Raw genomic sequence first — 26,505 nt, 5'->3', positions numbered from 1 at the left:
TCATGGGATTCTCCAGGCAAGAACAGTGGAGTGGGTAGTCATTCACTTCTCCAGGGGATCTTCCTGACCTAGGGATTGAACCTGGGTCCCCTGCATTGCACGTAGATTCTTTACCATCTGAACTACCAGGGAAGCCCTTAAAATATAGAAATGTCTCAGGTAATAATTATTAGAATATTATTAGCAAGATGCATATAGGCTGGTGCTGCTAAGTCGCTTCAGTTGTGTCCGACTCTGTGCGACCCCAGAGACGGCAGCCCATCAAGGCTCCACCGTCCCTGGGATTCTCCAGGCAAGAAACTGGAGCGGGTTGCCATTTCCTTCTCCAATGCATGAAAGCAAAAAGTCAAAGTGAAGTCACTCAGTCGTGTCCAACTCTTAGCGACCCCATGGACTGCAGCCTATCAGGCTCCTCCGTCCATGGGATTTTCCAGGCAAGAGTACTGGAGTGGGGTGCCATTGCCTTCTCCGATGCATATAGGTATGTGGACCTAAAGTGAATGGTGATGATACTATTCATCACTCCTGTGTTTCATATCTCTATTTGATATAAGTTGAAGCTTATACTTAGTCTTTCTTGAAATGATGTATAAAGTGTCAGAACATTTCTGAATATTTAGATTATTCCAGCTATTCCATAGGGATAATTACTGACCCTTCATTCCAAGGAAAATTTCCAGGCCAATTTTAAGCACAATTATTCCTTCAGGGTAATGTGGATATTTCCAGGTTGAAAAAGCGTAAAGTATATTTTCAGCCAAAGGCGATTTCTTTAAAGAGGTAATTTTAACAGCTACATAAGCTAAAATAATGCATTTTCCTCCATTTTCCCTGGACTTTTATAAACTATATTCTGATTTTGAAAATGCATTTTTCAATATTTTTTAAGTCCAAATAATTCTCACAATTTCTTAGATCATTTAAATATCTTCCTGTCACTTTCTGGTAGTGTCACTGCCCTCAACCATATACTGAGATGATTCTTTATATCCTTCTGAAAAGAACCTTTCTCAAACACACAGACCGTTCTGCAACATTTAATGCCTCTTTCACCATCTCCACCCCCAGATGCATACAGCCTGGAGTTCAGAGTGGCATTTTAGGTCCTGCACCCTCTGGCCCCCCATCTTTTTTCAGCCTTCACTGCGGCTGGCCTTCTGACCTATTTATTCAACTAGCATTTTATTAGGCTCCCACCAAATGCTGGTCCCTGTGCTCAGTCCTGAGGAAAGAGTGATGAGACACAATTCCTGTCTTCAGGGAGCCTATAATATGTTAGAAAACCCAACAACTGTGAGACAGTGAGCCGTGAGATAGCAAGCCCTGTAAAAAGTGCACTGAGAATACAGGAGGGAGGGCAAAGCAATAAATACCCTCCAGCTCCTTAGTAAAAGCCAACGCAGACCCTTACAGGACGGCAGTGGAGTAGAGGGGAGCTTGGTCTCCTTTTGATGATTGCTTTTCCCATGTGATTCATCCTTGGGGGAATCTCTCCCACTGAATCATCACCAACAACTATTGGCCTCAGAGAGGCAGTTGCACTGTTTTATTGCTCTAGCCTAAGTATAATCTCATTTTTTCCCCCTTGAAGCCTCCAAATAACAGCTGAGTCTGGGCTGAACTATTTAAACAAGACCTTGCAGAAGGTTAAGGGAGAAGCAGAAAAGTAATACCATAGTAGGCAACTAGATAATCCGACAAAATAGAACCAACTCCTTCAGAGATATCCTCCTTCCTGCTGTGGGGCTGCCTCTAGTGGGAGATGCGTTTTCTTCCCTGTCATCACAGAGCACCCCCAGCTTCATCTGAGCTTCCAGAAGCTCAGACATGGCTGGCAAAGTCCAGAGATATACAGAAATTTCCTCTCCTATTTGAGACAGACCCTCCATCCAAGCCCTCATTTCTGGTGCATTACCTTGCCTTGTCTTCAGAAGGATAACACTGGGAATGCCCTTTGGGGAGGCGGTGTCAACCCACAGCCGGTCTGGTTGATGCCCTTGCCCAGTGGTTTCATGGGGAAAGAATATCAAAATACAAGTCCATTCACACAAAGGTAGAAGGGATATTATGTTGGGAATAGTGCTAGGGAGGAATTAATTGCACTATAAGGGACCCCTAAAGTGGGGGGGAGTCACAGAAAGTTTCATGAGAAGGTGAAATGAGGACTGAAAGTCATAGAGAAGTCAGGCAGATAGAGCACAGTGGAAATCAAAATGAGTAAAATCCATTTCGGAAGCAGTGAAGAGCCTTTGCAGAGGGACCTGAGGAGTAAGGGGAGTATCCTATCTACCAGTCACTTAGTCTGGCTAGAGCTTAGTGCCCAGGGGAAACGGAGAGCGTGGTGGCTGGAGAAGATGAGACGGCCAGGGCCCAGCTCTCAAAGGGCTGAGGGTGCCATGCTGCTGAGCATGGACCCCCACCTGAAGGCCCTAGGAAGCCATGCAAGAATTTTAAATTAGGAGCAACATGACGAGGTTTTCGCTCTGAAAAAGGTATCTTTTTAGCAGAAGTGAGGGATTAATTAGCAAAGGATGAAAATGAAGGGAGAAAGTCCAGTTAACAAGTGATGGTAACAGCAGGCCATGAAGTTTTCATCTAAGGCACTGGCAGTACATGTGAGCAGGGGATAACAGAATACAAATTGAAGAGATATTTGGAACTTAGATTCAGCAAGACTTTATGACTATTTAGATGTTGGTGGTGAGGTTATGGGAAAATTCTAGAGCAATGATACCTGATAGAACTTTCCACAGAGATGGAAATATACTAGGATCAGTGCTGCCCAATATGATAGCCCCTGCCATAGAGAGCCACTGAGAAGTTGGAATGTGGCCAGTGCAACTGAGGAACTAAATTTAATTAAATGTAATCACCACCTGTGACTAGTGGCTACCATACTGGGCAGTGAAGAGCTGGAGGAACTCCAAGGATTTTGGAACTGGTCGGATGGTTGGTGCCATTCACTTCAGCAGAGAATACAAAAAGGAAGATATGGGAGAGAAGACCATGAATTCAAGATGGACAAGTTATGTTTCAAGTGAAGACAGCTCTATTACAGGCAGGTGGCAACTCCTCAATACCAGAAGTAAGGGATTCAAGCTGGACCAGGGCTGGAGGTACATTTGGAAGCTTTCAACACGGCGGCTGAGCTGCAGCCAGACCCAGAGTACCATCCCTCCCAGAACACCCTCTGGGCCTCTGCTTGTCTTGTCACTTTCTGCCTTCCTTCAGTCTGCCAAAATCCCACTCAGGGCTTAGGTCAGAAATCCCCACCAACTACCAAAATCAAACTGCTTCCTTGTCCTCTTCGGCACAGTGTGAACAACTGGAAATAGGGACTGGGCCTCCCTTATCTTGTCCCTAACACCTGGAGAGGTGCATATAGTAGGTGCTCATTCAGTGTCTATGAAACCAATTGGGAGAATAGGCTTCACATCCTCTTTGGCCAGGCAGAGGGAGTGGGAGGCAAGAGCAAAGCAGACAGCTGTGGCAGGAAGGGCACATGGGGTGGCTGAGGTGCTGCAAGCTGGTCCAGCTGGAGCCGAGAGCAAGGGAGCATGCTGCAGGGCGCCCTCAAGGGGAGCGGGGAGGTGGGTGATGGTAAAGACCTTCAATCCTTATCCTAAGGATAATGGGAGATTATTGAAGTGGGGAGGTGAGACTACATTAGCATTTTTAAAAGATCACTCTGGCGGCAGTGAGGATAACAGATTGGAAGAGTCCTGGAGCAGGTGTGGAGGAGCGTGACAGAGTACACACATCTAGAGCTATTTAAGATATTTATGACTGAGGTTAATTTAATTTGTAGCCTTAGCTAAGCTAGACAGGACTCAATTTAAGAATGTAAGGTATACGTGAAACTTGACAATTTTTTTTTTTCCATTTTTTTCCTCCGATCTAGGCAGTTGATTGAAGGAACAGATGTTCTTCATCATCTAGAATCAGTTCCAACAGAGAATGAAAGACCAATACAAAATTGTGTAATTACTGCCAGTGGACAGCTTTATGCCTAACTTTCACATCAGTATTTTCTGACAGTTTTATTATTACATATCTGATCAGCTGTTTCTAGATTTAATTAAATGGTATTTGATAAAATTTAATTTGAAAGCTGTGGCAGACGCTGTAGGGTAGCTCTCCAACATCCAATCCCTCCCCATTTTCCTTTCTTATCTAAAGCAAAATACACAATTTTCCAGCTTCCTTTGCATCAGGAGTAGCCATGGGATACTGTATCGGCCAGTCAGACAGGAGCAGAATGCCAGTGGTCCTGCCCCTTCCCTTCTATCCAGTCTTGAATGCAGAGAGGCTGGAGCCATGAAGGAAGGCCAAGAGAACAACAAAGATATCAGCTCCAGTTCTCGAGCTGTAAGGACCTACCTATGTCTCGACTTCTTACTATAGAGACAAATAGACTACCGTTTGTTGGTTGGTTGATTTTGTTACTTGTAGCCAAAACCATTCTTAACTTAGCAGCAGTACTTAATGGCCTTGAATCCTAAAACATTTGTAACTATAACAGAATTATGTTGCTGTTTATATTTCTTCCATAAGAAGCTTGGTAAATAATCAAATAGGAGAGGCAATAGAAAAAAATTCATTGTAATATTTGTTTATACATAGCATTCAGAAAAGGGTATACACTTTGGATGTTTTTATGAGTAGAAAGCTTATCTCTGAGTCACACCAACCATGTGAAAACCAAGGGCTTGAGTTACAGTCCCCACGGTGGTGGATTCCTGAGATGCTATTGGGATCCAGCTTTATCAGCTGCTCCTTAAGCTAAGAGGTATCAACTAGGGAACTTTTTCAACGCAGGTGGCTGGAACGTATCCTTGAGCCACAGAGTCTCTAAACATGGGACACGGATTCTTGGCATTCACCCAGCTCTCTCCCCAGGTTCTTATTTAGTCACCTGAGCACTGGTCACTTGGGAATCACTGCAAGACACAGCAGCGAGTTTCGGCCCCTTCTGCGGTTAGCGCGCGCTTGTCTGCATCGGTGGCGGCCACCCCAGCGTTCACCACCACTGCTGCCGCGCTGCTGCTCCGCCCAGAGCCACCACACTCTTCTTGCGCTTAAGTGAAGGTCTGTCTTCCAAGAGCAATCTCTCGATCTTCAGGAGACAGCCCTCTAGTTGACTTGGGTTTTGCCAAAGGGAGGCAAAGGATTAAAACATTTTTTTAGTTTGAAATGGTTATAGATTCACAGGAAACTGCAAAAATAGAGTGGTCCTGTGTACCGATCACCATTTCCCCAGAGGTCCTACCTTTATGAGTGAAAGATGCTCAGTTATGTCCAACTCTTTGCAACCTCATGGACTGTAGCCCACCAGGCTCATCTGTCCATGGGATTCTCCTGGCAAGAATACTGGAGTGGGTGCCATTTCCTCCTCCAGGGGATCTTCCTGACCCAGGGATTGAACCTGGGTCTCACACATTGCAGGCAGATTCTTTACCATCTGAGCCACCAGGGAAGCCCATCTTGTGTTAAAGCACAATATTAAAGCAGGCAATTGACAGTAACAGAGCTGTCACTTTATCCTGTGCAGATCTGCGTGACTGGTACCACAATCAAGACACAGAACTTTTTCAGCACCACAAAGACCTCCCTTGGCTAGCCCTTCATAGTTACACCTACTCCCCTGGTTCCCGCCATCCCTAATTCCTGCCAACCAGTATCTGTATATCTATCCATCTGTCCATCTATCTCCTTCCCTCTCTTCCTTCCTAATAACAGCCTCATTGCTACAGTGATACGGCTCCATCTCCAGGCCTGAGGTGGATGAGGAAGAAGCGTACTGCCTGTGTCACACTATCAATCACCTGGGGGCTGCAGAGTATTAGAACGTGTGTTCTGGAACCAGACAGCCAAAGTTAGAGTCCTGGCTCTGCCCCTCCCTCGCTGCATGAACGCAGGCAAGAACTTCGCTCTTTTTTGCCTCGTCTCAAAACAGTAGTACCTACCACACAGGGCTGCTCTCAGGGTTCAGGGAATCAATACTTTGTAGACAGGATCTAGAGTACGAAGTGTTATGCTGTAAGTGCTCAATATATGTATGATTAATAAATTCCTGGGTGTTGTCAAGGAACTTGCATTTTTAAAAAATTCCTCAATGACTGATTAACAGCCAGATTTGGAAAACACTGCAGAGGAGCTATCTCCTTTTCCTCTACTCTGAGGACCTGCACCCTACCTAAGAATCCCAGCTCTTTGTATTTGGAGGGGTTCCTCCGGTCACACTGATGACACCTCAAACCAAGGGGTGCTGAGCTTGCCACAGTGAGTCTCAGCAACTCCTGAAGCATGTGATAAATCAAACTGACGCTCTGCAAAAATCCTGGTTAAAACACATTACAAGCATTAGTCATGTAATAAGCAGCAGCAGAACAATTCTTACTGACAGTGAGAATTAAGCATTCATCTAATATTGTTAAAGAACTGGGGCATGGACACAAGAAACTCTTTATTTTTAGTTTAGCTGCACTGTAAAGGTAGAACTCCACTGACCACCTAAAGCAGCAAGTTCACGGTCCCTTTGTCTGCTCTCACGTCCCACTTTCAGGGTGTGTAGAAACTTTAATCACAAATCTACATATGCAGTGGTTCTTATCATCATCATTTAAAGGCACACACACTGATACTGCTGTATTAGAATACATTCTATCTTAGAATGATTTATATGTTTAACCATAACATTTGGAGAAACCATTAAAAAGGACACAAGCTTAACCAACTAACTCCAAATATAAGACTTTGATTTAACCAAACTGAAAGATTTTGATTTGATTAAATAGAAGGAATTCTAAATTTTTCCAAGTCCACAAATACAAGAGTAAGGGCATTCTGATGATTTATACAAAATGCTAGTTATACAATCTTGTCCTAATAGCTGATATGGCAAAGGCAAGCACATAACGCTGTATCTTACAGCCAGCCATGCTGATAAGCAGATGTGGTATCTGTTCATTTTGGAGGAGATTTGAGATAAATGTTTAAAATTCTACCCAAAGAACATGTTTTCCCCAACTCCAAACAATGCCAGCTATTTATTAATGAATGAATAGGCTGGCAACCTCAGGATTCCATACTCAAGAGTATTTACATTTTATACATATTTAAGATCAGGTGTGTTTGTTTTAGTCCCAGCTAGTTAGCAAAATGGTAGCCAAATCACTTAACTTTACATTTTCTTCATTTGTTAAAAGAAGTAAAGAAGCTTGTCAGCTACCCCCTGGCTCTAATACTGTGGTGGTTCCCTGAGTAAATTTATATGATCAATAACAACACTATAATTTACTTTTGGGCTTCAATTTCATTAGTAAAATCGGGGCACATCTCATAACGGCTTGAGGATTGAACTAATTTGTGAAGACACCTCTAATGATGCTTGACATAAAGCATAAATTCAACAAAAGTTGGTTTCCTTTCTGGAATGTCAACCCACAAAAACCAGAGAAACTGCCACTAACAGAACATTATTATCATTTCAAGAACAACAAATCCCTGTTACGCTCAGTGTTAGCTATTCTCACTAACATACTAATTTCCAATTGACTGAATTAATTCAAAGGTATAATCCTCAAAATAAAAATTAATCTCTATCAACCTGTGATACTCTCTCCCTCATGGGAACTCACTTTTTAAACTACTATATTGCTTATACCATCCACTACCCTTCCCAAAATGGAATCATGACTTAAACTAGCAAATCTAGTCAGTCCATATCTCCAGTAAGTTTTATACATCATACAAAATATTTGTAACAAACTCAGTAGTAACACAACATAAAGTCTGACACTTGAAAGCAGGCTTTGAAAATGTGATGAATCATACGTTCTTCAGTGTGCATCAAAATGCTTGAGCCTATTTAAACCACAGGTTCTTGGACCTCACACCAGTTTCTGGTTCAGTGGATTTGGAGTGAGTTGGAGAATTTGCATTAACATGTTCCAAGTGATGCCGATCTGGAGACCACACATTAAAAAACACTGGGGACTTCCCTGGTGGTACAGTGGACAAGAATCTGCCTGCCAAAGCAGGGGACACAGGTTCAATCCCTGCTCCAGGAAGATTGCACATGGCACAGAGCAACTAAGCCCATGCACCACAACTGCTGAGCCAGCACACTTAGAGCCCGTGCTCTGCACCAAGAGAAACCACTGAAACAAGAAGCCTGCACGCCACAATGAAGAGGAGCCCCTGCCTGCCGCAACTGGAGAAAGCCCACTCGTAGCAACGAAGACCCGGTGCAACCAAAACTAAAAATTAATTTAAAAAAAGAACCACTGGAATGTACTGAAGTCATAGATACATGAGACTTGGGGCATACAGGTATGTAGAACAAAGATAAAAGTTACTAAACACTAAAGTGTGACAACAGAAAAGAATGAGGAGAATTCCCTGCTAGTCCAGTGGTTAGGACTCCAGGCTTCTACTGCAGAGGGCCGGGGTTTGATTCCTGGTCAGGGAACTAGGATCCTGCAAGTGGCATGGCCAAAAAAAACCAAAACAACACACACACACACACACACACACACAGAAAAGAATGAAAAATGGTTAAGAAACTGATTTCATCAAGGCAGAAGGGAGGTATGCAAACACTGGCCAATCACAAGGGACAGCAACTAGAGGCCTGATGCAGGGTCCCAGAGCTCTTGGCTGGGTTGGAGGTGAGCCCTCCACTGCTGGAGAGGCAACGGGGCCAAGTCTGGGGTTTCAGAGGAGGGGTGGGGGACTCTTAGGGTGCTCAGGGTGGTGCCCTTCACCATTCAGAACAGAATCACTTGAATATTTTTAAGAAGCAGAATATTCATCAGGGTGTGTTGCTAAGAAGCAGAATATTCATCAGGGTGTGTTGCGGCTGAAAAGCAGCACTCCAAAATAGGGTTAGTTCAGTTCAGTTGCTCAACTGTGTCTGACTCTGCGACCCCATGGACTGCAGCACGCCAGGCTTCCCTATCCATCACCATCTCCCAGAGCTTGCTCAAACTCATGTCCATCGATGTGGTGATGCCATCCAACCATCTCATCCTCTGTCGTCCCCTTCTCCTCCTGCCTTCAATCATCCCCAGCATCAGGGTCTTTTCCAATGAGTCAATTTTTCGAAAACAGGTGGCCAAAGTATTGGAACTTCATCTTCAGTATCAGTCCTTCCAATGAATATTCAGGACTGATTTCCTTTACCACTCACTGGTTTGATTAGGAGGAGCACAAAGATGCCTGGGCACAGGAGAAGGTAGCAAGTAATGCTGAGTATCAGAAAGCTGCCTGGGTATAGTTCAGCTTGAACTTTGGGGTTGTTCCTAAGGAATGAGTTATTAACAAGACTTTCTCTGTTTCCTAAAGGACTAAGAGATATAATGGGGAAAGTTCTAGCCTGCCCAGGATTTAAAGCAGTATAGAAATAAAAATAAATGCATCTCAAGTGCCAGTCTACAGGGAACCTAGGCTGGGCTCCAAGATTCCTGCATATCCAGTTTTGTATTGTTTGTACCCCAACCTTACATACATTTGTAAAACAAGTAAAAACCCAAACAAAGAAACAAAAACCTCACAACATGTCCTGCTTGATGTAATTTTGTAGAGGATTCACCACTAAGTATTGCAGCCACTCAGGAGGGTAGAATAGTTCTCCATGGGTTAAAGTGTAAAGCAGTCTTCTTAGACTTTAGTAGGTGTATGTTTTGATCTGCATATGGAACAAAATGCAGACTGTGATTCAGGAGGTTTGAGGTGAGGCTTGACATTCTGCACTTATAACAAGTCTTCAAGGGCTATGAATGGTATAGGTTCATAAGCCACACTTTGAGAAGCAAGAGTAAAGCAGTGGTTTGCAACCTAAGATGCAGAATAAAAACATCTGCAGAGCTTTTAACACTCCTGATACCCAAACTTCATTCCGGACTAATTAAATCAGTACCCAGGCATCACTGCTTTTCAAAACTTGCTGGTGGTTCTTATGTGCAGCCGAAGTTGAGAACAACTGCTATAAAATGTAATGCTTCCCTATGAAACCCTGGAACAATTATCAAAGCAATATCCACAGTCAAAGTGGAGAGCATCTCTAGTATTTTATCACCAACCCTAATCACGGTGTTAACGTTAAGAATCTGAATATACAGTTTTAGCCCACTATTAATCTTTGCCTTATTACAATCCTTCTCTAACTTTGTTGAAAGTTAGTTAAGCTTTAAGACATGTTATATATGGCAAAACCAACACAATATTGTAAAGTTAAAAAATAAAATAAAAATGACAGGGATGGGATTCTAGATCATGCTTTGGCTCCCAAACCCATTTATTTCCATGTTACCATTTTCCATTAAATAAACATGAATCAAGAGTTTTAAAAAAAAAAACTATAAAAGCCAAAAGTATAATATAGCAAAGGGAAAGGAAAAAAAAATAAAACATGTTTAAATAAACATGAATCGAGTTTAAAAAAAAACAAAACTATAAAAGCCAAAAGTATAATATAGCAAAGGGAAAGGAAAAAAAAAATAAAACATGTTAAAACTGTATTATATGCATGTAAATCAATGAAATTGGAACATTCCCTCACACGATACACAAAAATAAACTCAAAATGACTTAATGACATGACACCGTAAGACTCCTAGTAGAGAACATAGGCAAAACATTTTCTGACATAAACCGGAGCAATGTTTTCTTAGGTCAGTCTCCCAAGGCAACAGAAATAAAAGCAAAAATAAACAAATGGGACCTAATCAAACATAAAAGCTTTCACACAGCAAAGGGAGTCATAAACAAAACAAAAAGACAACCTATGAACTGGGAGAAAATATTTGCAAATGAAGCAACTAACAGGGGCTTAATTTCCAAAATATACGAACAGCTCACACAACTCAATAACAAAAAAATGAACAACTGCATCAAAAAATGGATAGAAGACCTAAATAGACATTTCCCCAAAGAAGACATACAGATGGACAATAGGCACCTGAAGAGATATTCAACAATGCTAACTATTAGAGAAACATAAAACTACAATGAGGTATCACCTCATACCAGTCAGGATGACCATTATTAAAGTCTACAAATAGCAAATGCTAGAAAGGGAAAAAAGGGAACTCTCCTACACTGTTGGTGGGAAAGTAAACTGATACAGCCTCTATGGAAATGGTATGGAGGCTCCTTAAAAAACTAAAAATTATAACCGTAAGATTCAGCAATCCTGCTGTTGCTGCTAAGTCGCTTCAGTCGTGTCCGACTCTGTGCGACCCCATAGACGGCAGCCCACCAGGCTCCGCCTTCCCTGGGATTCTCCAGGCAAGAACACTGTGTATATAACTGCAGAGAACTGTAACTAGAAAAGATACATGCACCCCATTGTTCAGAGCAGCACTATTTACAATAGCCAGAACATGGAAGTAACCTAAATGTCTCCTGACAGAGGACTGGATAAAGAAGATGTGGTACACAGATGTATTAATACAATGGAATATTACTCAGCCATAACAGAATGAAGTAATGCCATTTGCAGCAACATGGATGAACCTAGAAATTATCACACTAAATGAAGTCAGGCCAAGACAAATATCATGTGAGATCACTTACATGTGGAGTCTAAAAAATTGTACAAATGACGTTATTTACAAAATGAACTCACAGACATAGAAAAGAAACTTATGGTTACCAAAAAGGAAGGGGTTTGGGAGGATAAACTGGGAGTATGGGATTAACATATGCACACTGCTGCTGCTGCTGCTGCTGCTGCTAAGTCGCTTCAGTCGTGTCCGACTCTGTGCAACCCCATAGACGCCAGCCCGACTCCCTCGTCCCGGGGATTCTCCAGGCAAGAACACTGGAGTGGGTTGCCATTTCCTTCTCCAATGCATGAAAGTGAAAAAATAAAGTGAAGTCGCTCAGTCGTGTCCGACTCCTAGCGACCCCATGGACTGCAGCCCACCAGGCCCCTCCGTCCATGGGATTTTCCAGGCAAGAGTACTGGAGTGGGTTGCCATTGCCTTCTCCACTGTATAGCACAGGGAACTATAAAGAATATCTTGTAACAAACTATAATGGAAAAGAATAAAAAACAGGTATATACGTATATATGTATAACTGAATCACTTTGTTCAGTGAAAAAGCACAACACAGTAAATCAACTAGATTTCAATTTTTAAAAATCCTGTATTTTAGATCCCAGTCCTTGATCTGAAAGGGTGAAAAAAACTTGTGAAGTTCTTGATCTAGCTCAACAGATGCCATGTAAAAAAAAAAATTAAAAAGAAAAAAAACTGGTGATGCTTTTCTAGTCTTAATTCAAGAAAGTGAAATGTCCCCCTAAAAACACTAAGAAAAATTTGAGGATAAGAGGTAAACACCGAGATGGCAACTTGTAAAACAATGGCCTCCACAGTGAGGTAAACAAGACACTCCATCGAGCTGTCCGAAGAAAAGAGAATTTATATTTTTAACCTTAAAAATAATAACGGTTGACTAGTAGCCTTCATTTGCTCTAGAGTCAGGTTATGCGCTAAATAAACACCGTGTGAGGGATAGATATCCTGAGAGAAGAGATACCTTTTGGCTGTACTGACACGTCTTGCCATTGGTTGGATCAAAAACCGAGTTTTTTGTTTACATCCAAGCAAATCTCCAACTAGCGTAGTTGATGGAACAAATGTTCATAGTCATGAGGGTACTGATTGGATTTTAGGGTTGGGTTAGGAAAGCCTTCAAGTTTAGATTTTTTTTAAAAGGTGCATATATACAGTCTTTTTCGGGGTTTGCATAGCAAAGCAGATCTCAAAAAAAGCAACTGATGTCCTATTATTTTAAAGGTTTAATGTTTGTAATTAAAATTAGATGATAAATACAAATAGTTGAAAATAAGAGTTAGATACAGCTTTTATGACCGAACTTTAACCACTTGATATAAGCATGGCTGCACTTGTAAATATTTTTGTGAGACTGGACATCAGATGGCGCTCATCTCACTAAAAGGCTGAGCCGTGATAGGGATTTTGAAACACAACCCTGAGGCTAAGCAACTGCGCCTTTCAGTCAAGTCTCTTGAGTCTCAGTGTTTTCACCTGTGAAGCGGGAGTGGGAACAGACCGGATGAATCTCCAACCCATACTGTCTTTGATTCTTCGACTACAAAGGTGGCACTAACTAGCTGTTTCTACCGCTGGCTGAACTCCCCAAGATAAGTCAGGGTGGGAAAGCGTGGCACAAGTAGACGGTGTGCGGCACCAGCAGACTGCTTTCGGTGTTTCAGCCGCTCTCACTACGTGGGCGGCGGAGCACAAACTCCTTAAACGCGTGGGGTCTCCATCTCCCTGGGGTGTCCAAACACAAGGTTACTTTCAGCGAAATCGACTTTCAAGGGGTAATGCGGGGGTCCTACGAAGAATACCTATGCAAGCATGCTGGGAACGCCGGAGGACAGTAAAAAGTTAACTCTTGCCGGGGTTCTAACCGAAACGCTCGGAAACAACTTCCGCCCAGCGCGAATCCGTCCGGCACCGCCCCAGAGGTCACATGGGGCCTAGCAAGTCTTTCGCGAGAACGCCGTCGCCACATCATGTAGGTTGTTCCATCTGAGTCGAGGTGGGATCCTTCTCTATTGAAGGAACGAGAAAAGCCCGGCCGCGCCCTAGATGGCAACCTGAGGGCAAAGAAAAGAGTTTCCTGTATCTGGCCAGTTTCTTCAATTGGCCAATACAGTCGCCTGAGAGAAAACCTTTCCTCGGTTTCCTCTCGGTTCCTCCATCCCCCTCCTCCCAGAGGATTCCACTTGGTATCGCCGGCGCCCCGCCTTCGCACGCCGCCCTCATGTGACGCCGGCGCGATCCCGCTGGGGGAGTGGAGTCTCGTAGGCTGCGCTGCAGTGGACAGAGCGACGGACGCAGCCTAGGGTGTCCCAGCTTTCGCTCTAGCGCCAGCGCGGAGGACGCGATGTCTGGGCTGTCTCGCCCGCTGCTTTTGGCCGTCGGCTGCCTGGCCGCGCTCTGCGTAATCACAGCGGCTGGGAACACCACCGTGGCCCCGAACGTGACTACAGCCTCGTCTCCACCGCCCACCACCACGACAGTCCCGGTGTCACCGACGACTCTCCCGCCGCCGCCGGTCACCACTCCAGCACCAGGTGGGCGCCGGCCCAACGGGCTTTCTGCGCTCGCCCGCCCGCCAGTCGGGCCGAGCCGCCGTCCCTGCGTGTGGTGCGCGGGGCCGGGGCGGGCCGCGGTCCGGCAACATGGCGGCCCGTCCGAGTCCGGCTGGGGCCGGGCCGAGGTGGCCGCGGTTGCGGAGTGCCTTGGTTGGAAGGGTTGGTGGAGCCTCGGGGGCGTAGGGTTGTTTGCGACCCGACAGTGTTCCGCGCCGAGGTGTTGTATAAAAGCGCCTCGTAATCCCCAGCCTCACTTCAGGCTCTGAAGAGGGGACGTGGCTTCCTTCTGCCGTGGCGGCAGTGAGGTTGATTGGGGGGCGAGGCGACCGCCTCCAAAGTGGGCGATGAGACCCAACTCCCTCTCCCCGAGGTTAGTCGTTTGTGTCCACCCGGGCAACCCAGGTCGTCTTTTCGAAGGGAGGTTTCTCCCGAAGTTGGCGAAAGAAGGAAAGAGACCCTGGGAGACAAAAATACTCGCTGGTGTCTCAGTCCTGGGTCTGAAAAAATTAGTCGCTTGGGACTTAATTACATAGATTTTGCAGGATATATCTGAAGTTTGAGCATTTAATTAATTAAAACTTTATACTCGGTGCTGTGTGCAAAGGAGGAAAAGGACCTATTGGTGTACCTGGTGTTTCGCATATATCTCTTAGTATTTTAGACTAAACTGGAAGATAAGTGATGAAACCTAGGAGCTGGATGGAGATAAAGTTATTCCACTAGAACCCTGTGTTTAGAGATTGTGAAGCTGACATTGGAACCCAGGTCAATCGATTTTTCAGAACCCGATCGGGACCTTTTGTTAAGCTCTGACTCCATTTGGGGACTGGTTGAAACGTACGCTGAGAGTCTTACAGCAGAAAAGTCAATGTCATGACAACACGCGCAACAGAGGGGGAGATAAATTTGAGTTAATAAAGTGAAGAGCCTCCCTAGATATTTAAAACCTAAGAGTCCAGTTTGATTGGTTATCCTAGTTAATACTGGGTAAGGAGTAACATATTGACCTAAGAATTGCTGCAGTGTAAGAATTTTTTTCCAGGCCAATCTATTTGAAAATATCTTCTCTAGTTTTTGTGTTTTATAGGGGTTTAAATAAAATATATAATGAAAGATTGTAAACATCTTTTAATGAGGAAAGTAAATTGCAGTACAGTACTGGAGATTCTAACCTCACTATTTCCAAGATGATAGAGCAGAATTTTTGTGCTCTTTTGGTAGTTTCCTCCTAGAATTTTTTTTTTTTTTTGGTAGGGTGTGTGTGTGTATTTGAAGAGAGGTTTGGAGATACGTTAGTTGTATTTGTGTATTTTGAAATGAGTGCCAAGGAGATGATTAGTCTCTTCTGTTAAGTGGTGGTTGGATAAACTGCAGTCTGAAAGGCAGCAGTTCAGTTCATTGTAAGTAACACACTGCTGTGCTAACCAAGGATTCATTACAAGCACAAAAGATTTTAAACAACTAGCGTTTTTCAGGTGTATACAAACCTCTGAACTTATTTCTACTTTGCAACTCTCCTCCTACCCCCGAAAAAGTACAGTATTTGTTCCCAATTTCTGATAAATATTGAAATGCAATTCCTCTTTGCAGAACTCTTTTTTTTAGGCAGGAGGAAAGCAAATGAGAATATTTTTGGAGGCACCTAGCTTCTAGGAAAGTGTAGAGCCCAGTTCTATAGTCCAGACACTGAATTGTATGTAGCCTTCTTCAATGTTCTGTCTCAGAGCTGTTTGGCTTAAATTATTGACAAAGACCATGCTAACTTGTTAAATTTTGTGAATGTAGCCCCTTCCAGGTAAGTTGTCTCTTATCCTCTCATGGAAAACCCCGGAAAGCTTGGCTCATTTGTGTTTATGAACTCAGGTTTTTCAGAATAGACATCATTGGAGCTTGGATTCAACCTATAATAAATCTTTATTACTATTAAAAATTTCTTTTCACATCTGATGTTTGGGGGCGGTGATTTCCCTGTGTGTAGTGTTGGCCTTCTAACAGCCTTTTTTCCAATTTTTTTCTTTTTTAAAAATGCCTCAAGAAACTGAGCATCGGAAATTTTTGCTGTGCACAAAGGGGTTGTTTAGATAGGCACCATGAAGTATTGAGTGTTAACACTAGCTTGTGCTTTGTTCCCCCTTTCTCTTGAGTTGCCTTCTGGTTTCATAAGTCTTTTATAATGATTGGAAAGAATTTTTTAGTAAACCACTTTATAGTTTTGTGGGGGTTTTTTATGTGTCTGGTTTAAAAACACATAAGATCTACCCTCTTAATAGCTTTTTAAAAGAATGTATTTTTGTTCTTTATTTTTGACTATGCTGGGTCGTCGTTGTTGCTAGGTGCCAGCTTTTTCTGGTTTCCTCCAGCAGGGGTGGCCTCTCGGTGGGGTGGCTTGTCTTGTTTCAGAGCACAGACTCTAGGTGTGCCCTTCCGATCCGGGGGCTTAGTTGCCCTGAGGCATGTGGGATCTTCCCTGATCAGGGATGGAATCAGTAACCCCAGCATTGCAAAGCGGATTCCAAACCACTGGACCAACAGGGAAGCCCTCTTAATAGATTTTTAAGTGTCCTGTACCCTAATAAACTATAAGCACACATCTCCAGAAGTTTTCATCTTGTTTGAAACTTTGTACTCATTGAACAGCAAACATTTTCCCCTCTCCCAGCCCCTGACAACCACCATTTTACTTTTTGCTTCAGACTTTGACTATTTTAGATACTTTATGTGAGTAGAGTCATGCAGTGTTTGTCCTTCTGTGACCGGGTAATTTTATTCATCATAATGTCCTCAAGGTTCATCCATGTTTTAGTGTATAACAGGATTTCTTTTTTTTTAATGGCTGAATAATATTCTATTGTGTAGCACATTTGTATCCATTCCTCTGTGAATGAGTTATAAAGTTTTGCCATTTCTCTGAATAAGTAAGTCTGGTAGTATATGCAGTGCTTGCTGTTGTTTAACAAAGATAAGCAGTACAGACTCGGAATGAGATACCGATTGATGGATTTTATGTATTTGAACTCACACCCCTAGATATCTGTGGAAGCCGAAACAGTTGTGTTTCCTGTGTTGATGGTAATGCTACCTGCTTTTGGATAGAATGTAAAGGTAAGATATCTTTGGGTTTGCTTTAATTTTGAGAATGCTGTATTGTTTTGTTCTAACATTTTAAAAAATTGCTGCAAGGTATTCTTTGAACATTTGGAAATGTAAAACATTTAGGATGGTGGGCACTGTTTGTTTAGCAAATCAAATACTTTTCCTTTAAAATATCAGTTGCTTAATATTCCCCCTAAAATCTTTTGTTGTCTCCCATGCTCCCCCCTTTAATTTCTTAGGCTTGATAATTAAGTCTCAATAGCTTTAAAAGGAAGAGAAATTTTAGACCTTTGTGGTTAGGTTAAGTGTACTAGTACACTGAAATTAGCCATGAAAGAAAGTTATGGGATTTTCCCCTGAAAACTGTTGCCCTGAAAAATGTTTGAACCATATTTATCTTCTGCAAATGTAAGATGGTTGAATTTTTTTCTTATTGGTAAAATAATCTCTCAGGTTTCCTTTTTATGTAAAGAAAAATCCAAAGCTACATGGTATTAAACTTTGTTATTCTTCATTGAAAATTTTAAGAGTTCTGGAAATTACATCAGTATGTAAGAAAGTTTAAAAACCTCTTAAAAATAAGGAATTAGCCTAAGTTTGAATTTAATTAACTTTTTTGTTATATAAGGGTCACTTTTCTTTAGGTCATAAAATGGAATTTAAGAGTGTGCCCCTCCCCTCTTGTATGACAGGATCAGCAAGTTCTGGAGATTGGATGCCTTGCCATTGAATATGTTGGGGAAAACTTTCTCTTACTCTTGCTACACATCTTCCCATCCAGGAAAGCAGTTTTAGAAAGTGTAGAAGACTAAAGCAGAGGTCTGGAACAGAGCTGCTGCTCTGGGGCACCTCCCATGTTTACTAAGCCTGTATTAGTTTCTAAGCACTTCTCCCTACTGACTCAGCCCTCTTGTGAATTCTAGCAACCTTCGTTATACCACAGTTCTGAGGTCTGTGTGTTTCTGACTTATCTGTTCAGTATATTCATGTGGATTTTAGAAGGATGTTTGGAGAGATCCTGTGTAGTATTTAAAACAATGGGGAAAAGATAATAATGGAGTATTTGTGAACTTCTAGAGAGTTTGTACTTGAGTTCTATTTTGGGGAGGAACTCTGGAGCATAGTAACAAAGTCAGAGATAACATAAATGAGTAATTGATACTCTTTTTTTTTCCTTCATCCCACACCACCCTCACTCCCCATTAACAGGTAAAAGCTACTGTTCAGATAATTCAACAGCTGGTGATTGCAAGGTGGTGAACACCACAGGATTCTGTTCTGGTAAGTGTTCACTTTGGTATCTGAGAAGAGGAGATGAGGAAGATCATTGCCTTAGGAAACCTTATTTCAATATTTGGTTTGAAGCATTTCCATAATTCTATCTTGTAAGAAATCTGGATCTGAATAGCATATTCATACTTATTGCATTGAAGCTTGATTTAGTCGTTTGGTGGTACATAATGTGGAATGCTATAAGTACAGATATCTGTTTCTCTACTTTATTTTTCTTTAACCTCTTCCAGATACTCACTGAATTTTAGACCCTCTCTATTTGCTGCATTTTACAGGCATGAACAATATTGTTCTGTCACTTTCTTTATTATGGTACTGGTGATTATCACAGTCAGCTTAGTTTGTGCTGTGATTAAATGAATCCCTGCTTTATTCATCCGATTTCTGTATTTTAGTTTGAGAAACTTGATGGTTTAATCTTTCATCTTTGCCCAGGAAATAGTTAAAATTCCTGGATGAAAGCTGGTTTTTCTAAAAAGATTATAAATTAATGGGAAAGTCAAATTCCTAATTTGGTATATTAATAATTAAATAGAATAAAAGATTTTTCTGCAGTAAATAACTTTCAAGTCTACCTGTAACTAGTTTCAGTAGTCATTTTCCCTTCCCTTCCCTCACCCCAACTTGAACTTTCTAACTGAAATTTTCCTTAGAATGAGATCAGTTATACCCTACATAGAGTCCCTAATATGGTTTAGGTGGTAAATGAATGAATAGTTTAAGTATTTAATGTAATTATATGATAATATTGCTTAGAAATAAGAGTATAAAATTTTAAAATATGTTAAGGAAAATGGTTTAATTGATAAGATTAATTTGGCTCTCATTAAAGGAAATCTGGGCTTGAGTGGAGCTAGCAGGCTAGAGTAGAATCTGCAATCATTAGAGTCCCAGGCTCTTTCTATGCTTTTACTGTGTCATTCCTCAGAAATGGCTTTGCCCTTATTGTCCAAGGTGAATGCTCATGTTCCAGCCATCAGAATGGTTTTTCTGCCAACAGGAAGAGGAAAGGAAAGTGAGAGACCTGTGTCTACCTTACGGATGCTTTCTAGCAGTTACACATGGCTACCTAGCTGCAGGGGAGACTAAGAAATGTTTTTGCAGGGGAGGGTGTCACTAAAAATCGGTCCTGTTTCTAAAGAATGGAGGACCGGTATTGGGACAGCAACTGTCTGTCTCCTCCATAGGTGGTACTAAAATGAAAAAAATTGTAAAAGTACTCAAATGACTGCAGGTTGGGAAACAGTGTTATAGATTATGGTATTTTAGCAGCTTTGATTGTGATATTTTAGACAGCTTTGACTTACATGTTTGTTTTTTAAATAGTGCCCACTACCACACCAACGCCAACCAATTCTACAGGTAATACAAGATAATTGACTCTTTTCCTCCTCCTTTGAGGGTTTTTTTAAACTTTTGTTGATGAGTAACTTGAGTAATTAATACCTAAAAATCATTAGTTTAATTTTAAAAATGAGTAGACATATTTAGTCTTGGACTGCAATAATTACATTAATATGTACTGTTTGTGACAGAGACAGATAACGGTAGTGTTTCATGTTCATTGAATCTGAACAGATTTGTTGTAGTTTTGTACATTGAGTTTGAAAACTGCGTTTTGTGGATTTTGTGGAACTCTTAAGGAAATATAGAAGCCTAAAGGAAATTAATTCTTGTCATCCATAGGTATACTAAAATGTCTTCAGTTCTTTCAGAACTAACTAAATATATTTATATCTATAGATTCCTAATAAATACACTTACTAGGAAATTGGTTGACATGCCCATGCACATTTGAATTGCCTTCGTACTGCACACGTAGTTGTATGCACTTTACTCAGCTACTCCTAGTTGGATAGGTCATCTTTCATTCTCTGTGCAGTGAATATCTTACAGGAAAATACTTGCTGTCAGCTCTGGTAGGATTGATTCAAACAGCATTCTGGGTCAGAGGATATGATAATCTTAAGGCTCTTAATACTGATTGCTTTCCAGAAACCGGAAAGTTTTTAACCACACCTTCAACAGCATTCCCTGGTGGCTCAACTGGTAAAGAATCCGCCTGCAATGCGGGAGACCTGGCTTTGAGCCCTGGGTTGAGAACATCCCTGGAGAAGGGAACGGCTACCCACTCCAGTATTCTGGCCTGGAGAATTCCATGGACTGTACAGTCCATGGGGTTGCAAAGGAGTCGAACACAACTGAGTGACTTTCACTTCACTTCAACAGCATTAAATATTATCTCCTTGTATAAATTTTTACCAGTTTAAAAGAGTAAATAAAAACATCTACTCCAGGACAAGTACTAGGTTAGAAGATAGGGATATAGGAACAGAAGTAAGATAGTATTTTGTCTCTTGTAGGAACTATGAGAGGTCAGGAAGCACAGTGTGTTGGGGTATTTGTGGGAAGGTGTGTGTGTTGAGTAATATGTGGTGACAACTTCCTGGAGATGCTGACAGACTAAGTCTTGAAGTTACCTGGTAAAATAAGAGGAGAACTTCCCAAGTAGAGCGGGGCAGACAGCACATGTGAAGGAGAGGTGAAAGAGTGTAATATAATAAAGTCAGGGAATTGCATTTGGAGTATCCAGTAACAAGATGAGAACAAACACAACAATCAACAGGTCAAGAGCCAGACTGAGAAGTGCCATTGTATGCCTTGCTGGTATGTTTGAACCATGTAGATCATACGATGAGATTTGCATTATAATAACTTATTCTGTGTAGAGAGGCTTTTGGAAAGAGGCAGGATTGAACACAGATGGGGTATTCTGTTGTGGTAATTCTAGAGAACTGTTTTTAAAAATGAGGGCAACTTCTACAAGTATCTAAAAATTAAACCTCATAGCTCTGTCTTCATTGATTATGTAGTGGCTTCTAGTGCTTCTGAGATTGAAACCAGTGCAAATTAAAAAATAATTTTTTTGCCATGTTCAGAGGGTGAATAGTGAGACACAAATGGCAAATTTGCGAATTTTTTCTCCTAGTGTTGTCAGACAAAATTAGCAATAGTATTTTAGTATTGTAAAGGATTTGATACATGTTTAAGTTATAAAGTATATTTTTTTGTGGTTTCACAAAAGGTACAAGCAAGGAAAACTTTGAACAGATTATGAGTCTTAAAATAACCATACCCTCTAATCTAGGAAATCTGTATAAGAATCCGTCCTATCAGAGAGGAGATCACATATTTCCCTGTGAGATGTTCATAGCTTGGAGAAATGAAAGATGACCTAACTGTCCAACCAAGAGTGGGACCACAGTGCTTATTACAATGACAGAGAAAGGAGTACAAATAAGTGTGTGCACATATCGTAGTGTTTACTAATGTTTATTGGTAGTATTGATACTGTCTGAAGTCTCTTTTAACATAGTGCTGTAGTTCCTAAAATGTATTTACATTCAAACTTATTCTTCCCATGAGTGTGCATTTCTTTAGAGACACCAGCAGATAATTATTTGAACTCATGTGCTACAGTAGAGGAGAGCTTACCCTTGGGCTCTTAACATCATTTAGATGAGGGAAATTAGGGCCTTAGGGCACCTGTTCTTCTAAATAAAATTTTTTGGAACACAGCCATGTGGATTCATCTGCTTGTTGTCTTTGGCTGCTTGTGTATTACACAGTGCACAAAGTCTAAAATGTTTATTGTCTGCCTCGTTAAGAAGTTTGCCAAACCCCTGAAATGAAGAAGATAAATCTTGATATCTACTTTAAGAAATACTGAATTGTATTTGTTTCTTACCATGACTTACTAAGTTAATGGGTTTTGTCTTAGAAGCAGGATTATTGAGAAAGAACCAATAGTTCCCTCACCTAAATTCTTGCCCACCTGTGTGTCTTTTTGCAAACTGTATCCAGGTATATATATAAATTTTTATATATGTACATAGATGCTAACATAGATACAACTTTATGATTGCTTAATGTTTTAGAATACACTTCAAAGCTAATGTTCTGAATGTGCAGATATGTTAGTAAACCATTAACTGAGATTTGGCCTTTATTCTGTTAAAAAACAACTGGAAGCATGTTGAAGTGGTAGTTATGTTTTTAAAAGATAGATGCTAGATAATTGAGAAATTTAAGTTTTTAATACATTTCATTTGCATTCCAGCTAAAACCACAACTCTGCCCTCCACTACTACAACTTCCACCACAGCTACTACGTCAGGTAATTGTGGGTTTTAAAACTAAGTGAAATAGGATGTGTGTGCAGTGTTAGCTTTTACTATTTGTTATCACGTTCCAATTTTATTCTTAAATAGTTAAGAACTGAAATTCATCTCTTAGATTTGGAAGACCAAGGTAGCAGGCTGTTAAAACAATAAGGATAGGTTTGCTGAGGGTCCTCTAATACATTTTAAAATTGTAATCACATTTGGTGTGACATGTTAGAATTAAATAGTAACGGTTTTCCAAAACCCTTTTAGTACAATCTGTAGGTAAAATCTAATTTCTTATAACTTAGAAATTAAATACTGATTTCTGTTGGAGATTGGTTGTGTGCTGTATTAGACTGTGTCAATTTGAAGATAATATAGCCATCCTTTTTACTTTTAGGTAATACTGAAAATTTTGATTCTGTGCATTTTTTTGGCTTTATTAAGATTATTTTTGTAATTTTAAAACCTGTAATCAAATTTTCATTTACCTTTTATAAATTTAGAAAAATGCAAAGTATGAATTTTAAACACAAATATTAATATTTATTCTAGCAATTAACTAAGATATGTAGTCTGAAGAAACTGCAAATTTTAAAAGTGCTTAATATGTTCATAGGGCATAATGTGCCAAGAGAATAAATTTTCCTTTTCATATTTGAAATTATATTAGCACCATTGACCACTTGATGTTGTTGGATAGAATGAAGAGTGGGATTGATAAATGGTTGTCTTCCTCAATTAGGAAGCTGTTGACACAAGAGGAAATACTTTATAGAAACACATGACAAAAAGCCTCAGATGAGTCTTGAAATTATCATAGAGGATCAGGAGACTTACTGAGTATCTTACTAAGTATTGTTATTTCTTTTATCTCATTTAACCAGGTACAACTAATACCACTTTATCTCCAACTGTACAACCTATGCGGAAGTCTACCTTTGATGCAGCCAGTTTCATTGGAGGAATTGTCCTTGTCTTGGGTGTGCAGGCTGTAATTTTCTTTCTGTATAAATTCTGCAAATCTAAAGAACGAAACTACCACACTCTGTAAAGAGACCCACTAAATTAACAAGGACTGGCGTGTAACTCACTGAAACCAAAATATTATCTTTCAAGATGTCCCACATGGAAGACGCTATTCTAGGATCTTTAATTTTTCAAAGGATGCGTATAGGAGCATCACCCTTGAAGAAGAATCAGTTCAGTCACTTTGCTCAACGGGCCTATTTAAAGTACGCTGCATGAGTCCTTGTGGCTGTCTTTCATTTTACATGGCTGCTGCTGTGGGATTGTGTTCTCTCTGCTTGACATGCCAAATGTAACTGTAAGTGATGGAAAACATTGTCCTGCGCAGACAACCTCATGACTCTTTTGGCAATTTAAATGTAGTCGTTTTAAGCCTGAAAGCTGCATTATTTTCATCCTAACTCAGGATGTAGTTTAGTGACCAGAATTGAGAAGAATGTGCCAAATGAGCATCAATCAGGTGGATTTTTGGCTATCATTTCAAAAGTGGAATAAATTTATAAGTTTAGTACCCTTAGAGTAAAATTTTGTGCTTGATAACAGTTATTTTTTTCTACATTAGAAAAAAGATGCCACACAGGGAATTACATTCCAGATTTAAAGAAATGAGAGGATACACAACATGAAAAGTATAGCAGGTTATTGTTCATACTTGTAAAGCACCTTATATCATTGAGAAATAAAGAACAGTGCCTTAAAAGACAGACTGAAAGGTAGACTGTAACTTAAAAAATGTTGGTGATTTGTTCTTTTACGTTAATGAAGGGAAAAGTTGGTTTGAGGATGTAACTGTTGATGTGAGCAGTAGTAAACCTGCTTTTAGATACCATACTATTAGTATTTAATTGAAAACTTACCTACTTTATTTCAAGCCTGAGTAACTTAAATGATATTCTACAGAGTCGAAAGCCTTCATCTATTGGACCTCCTACCATTTTTCTTATGGCTGTTAAAAAGTATAAAGATAAAGTTGATTTAATTGTGTTTTCCTTTGTACTTCGAAAAAGTATCCTAACACTGTTGTACCTTAAAAAGATTTCCACTGAGCTTTTTTGAAAAGTAACTTCTATAAGACAAGGAAGAAATAAGTTGTTTTAGAATCACTTACTATAACTCTTTAAATGAGACAGTCATTTTAAGTTTTGAAATAGCAAATGTGAGCAGTATAATTTCAGAAAAAATTTAGTTGATCAGATGACTAAATTTTTATTGATAATTGCCCTGGATAAACAGATTGAACTTTTTGTTTCTCCTCTCCCAGGCTTTCTTCTTAGTTTCGATTCCTGTTGTAGGAAAAGCATGTGTACTTTTTATTTTTTAGTTTCCTCATGAAGCACTAGTTTTTTTCAGGTTGAGGGATATTTCTTCCCTGCCTTTTACACATTGGATTAGTTCAGGGGCTTAAATCAGTTTAAAATGAACTTTTGCTTTTCTAGGTCATTAAGATGTTTTGTTTTAGTTTCTTTAGCCTATAGGGGCCGATTTTAGTACTGGTTTTCAATATTTTATAGTACAAGACAAGTTGCTTTGGTCCATTTCATAAGCCAGAATTCCTTATATTTAGATAATTAAAGGTTCTTAAAGTGAAGATTTACTGTTTCTTTGTTACTTGCTGGTACAGCTAAAGTTTGTTTTACTTGCACATTTGTACATATACCTAATGTTTTCAAGTGCCTTAATTGTTTAAAATCTCTGGCTTCAAAGGTTTTTGGGAAAAGGTAGGCTTACCTCACATTTTTGTGTTTCCCTCAGTAGTGATATTCTAGGTACCTCACAAAAATGTTTATTATGGTGCCATGGCTGTTAGCTTTTAGTGATTGTTTTAAGATACAAAATTCAGTTGAAAATACACAGAATTTCCATTCTCCCAAGGGGGTAAAAATTAGCTACAATGGTGTAATTGTCATTTACTTAGATATGAATACCTTGCCACACATTAACGTTAACGCTATAGCTATTTCTGTGAAAATGTAGCTGATGAAGCCTCTCATCTTCTGTAGTTTTGAATACTGCTCTAACAGAATCATAATATGGAATTAGATTTTACAAGAAGAGCTCTTACAGTGAACTCACAGCCTTTTCCCCTGTTGAGCAGTTTAGTATCTTGAGCCATTAATGATTTGGGTTTGTTTTTTTTTTTAATCCAGAAAGTATATAGAAACATTTTCAGATTTTTCACCTGATTTGTTCATGCAGATTGTAGTTCTATTAAAATCCCATATCTTACCTTACGGATAATTGTTGCACAGGCAGACACTGCTGTATTTAGAAATTTCTATTTCAGTTCATTAAAAACTGCAAAACCAATCTGTATCATGTACCAAACCAATCTAAAATAAATCTACATGTTTATTGGGTTAATCTGCCTTTTTTTTTTTTTATTAACTGAAGTGTGTGTTTATATTTTGACTATGAAATTTAATGCTAGTGAATTTACCTTAGTCTTGTTGGAAATGGCTTGTCTACTCAGTGTTTCATTGCTCCTCAAGACCAGCAGATAGTAGCTAAGGGATGTCATTATCAGTGGAGAACAGAGCCTTAGAAAGGATAGTTGGAGGGAGGACTTGGTTTGCCTTGCTATTGACAAAAAAGTTGATCTTCCTCAAATAGAAATCATCTACTTAGGTGCTAGTTTACCAAGTATTTATGAGAATACCATCTGCTGTTAGATATCTGAAAGCTTGTTTGCGACTTTGTGCCTCATTCAGATTGCATGTAAAGTAAAATTGGGTTTCTATTCAGAGTCTTTGGTATAAATATTTAGTACCAAGCCACATGCTGGTA

At 40.3% G+C, this 26,505-nt stretch overlaps 2 protein-coding genes across 5 annotated transcripts in view; both read left to right on the top strand.

The window, feature by feature from the left end:
• PPIL6 (peptidylprolyl isomerase like 6) overlaps nucleotides 1–4,103 on the top strand; it is a 35,166-nt gene extending 31,063 nt beyond the window's left edge. For all 3 annotated transcript variants that reach the window (XM_044924390.1, XM_044924389.1, XM_044924388.1), the window contains exon 8: nucleotides 3,902–4,103. In XM_044924390.1, the coding sequence (XP_044780325.1) occupies nucleotides 3,902–4,013 (112 nt within the window). In that variant the 3' untranslated portion in view covers nucleotides 4,014–4,103. The remainder of the gene's footprint in view (nucleotides 1–3,901) is intronic.
• Nucleotides 4,104–13,792: 9,689 nt separating this feature from the next.
• CD164 (CD164 molecule) lies at nucleotides 13,793–26,082 on the top strand. Of its 2 annotated transcripts, XM_006075458.4 has the most exons (6): nucleotides 13,805–14,119; nucleotides 17,168–17,242; nucleotides 18,443–18,514; nucleotides 19,853–19,888; nucleotides 22,647–22,703; nucleotides 23,580–26,082. In XM_006075458.4, the coding sequence occupies exons 1-6, from the start codon at nucleotides 13,930–13,932 to the stop codon at nucleotides 23,744–23,746; spliced, it is 597 nt and encodes a 198-aa protein (XP_006075520.1). In that variant the 5' UTR covers nucleotides 13,805–13,929; the 3' UTR covers nucleotides 23,747–26,082. The 2 variants fall into 2 exon arrangements, with proteins under 2 accessions (XP_006075521.1, XP_006075520.1); XM_006075459.4 differs by lacking the exon at nucleotides 19,853–19,888 and having other exon boundaries at nucleotides 13,793–14,119.
• Nucleotides 26,083–26,505: the final 423 nt, after the last annotated feature.

This window comes from Bubalus bubalis, chromosome 10 (assembly GCF_019923935.1).
Source record: "Bubalus bubalis isolate 160015118507 breed Murrah chromosome 10, NDDB_SH_1, whole genome shotgun sequence".
In the NCBI taxonomy this organism is placed as follows: Eukaryota; Metazoa; Chordata; class Mammalia; order Artiodactyla; family Bovidae; genus Bubalus; species Bubalus bubalis.
This window is presented reverse-complemented; position numbering and strand designations above follow the sequence as displayed.

Excerpts from the sequence above, each read along its gene's own strand:
- CD164 (XM_006075458.4), top strand. The coding sequence starts at position 13,930 with ATGTCTGGGCTGTCTCGCCCGCTGCTTTTGGCCGTCGGCTGCCTGGCC. Across the intron at positions 14,120-17,167 it reads GGTCACCACTCCAGCACCAG|ATATCTGTGGAAGCCGAAAC; the intron begins GTGGGCGCCGGC and ends TCACACCCCTAG. Across the intron at positions 17,243-18,442 it reads CTTTTGGATAGAATGTAAAG|GTAAAAGCTACTGTTCAGAT; the intron begins GTAAGATATCTT and ends CCCCATTAACAG.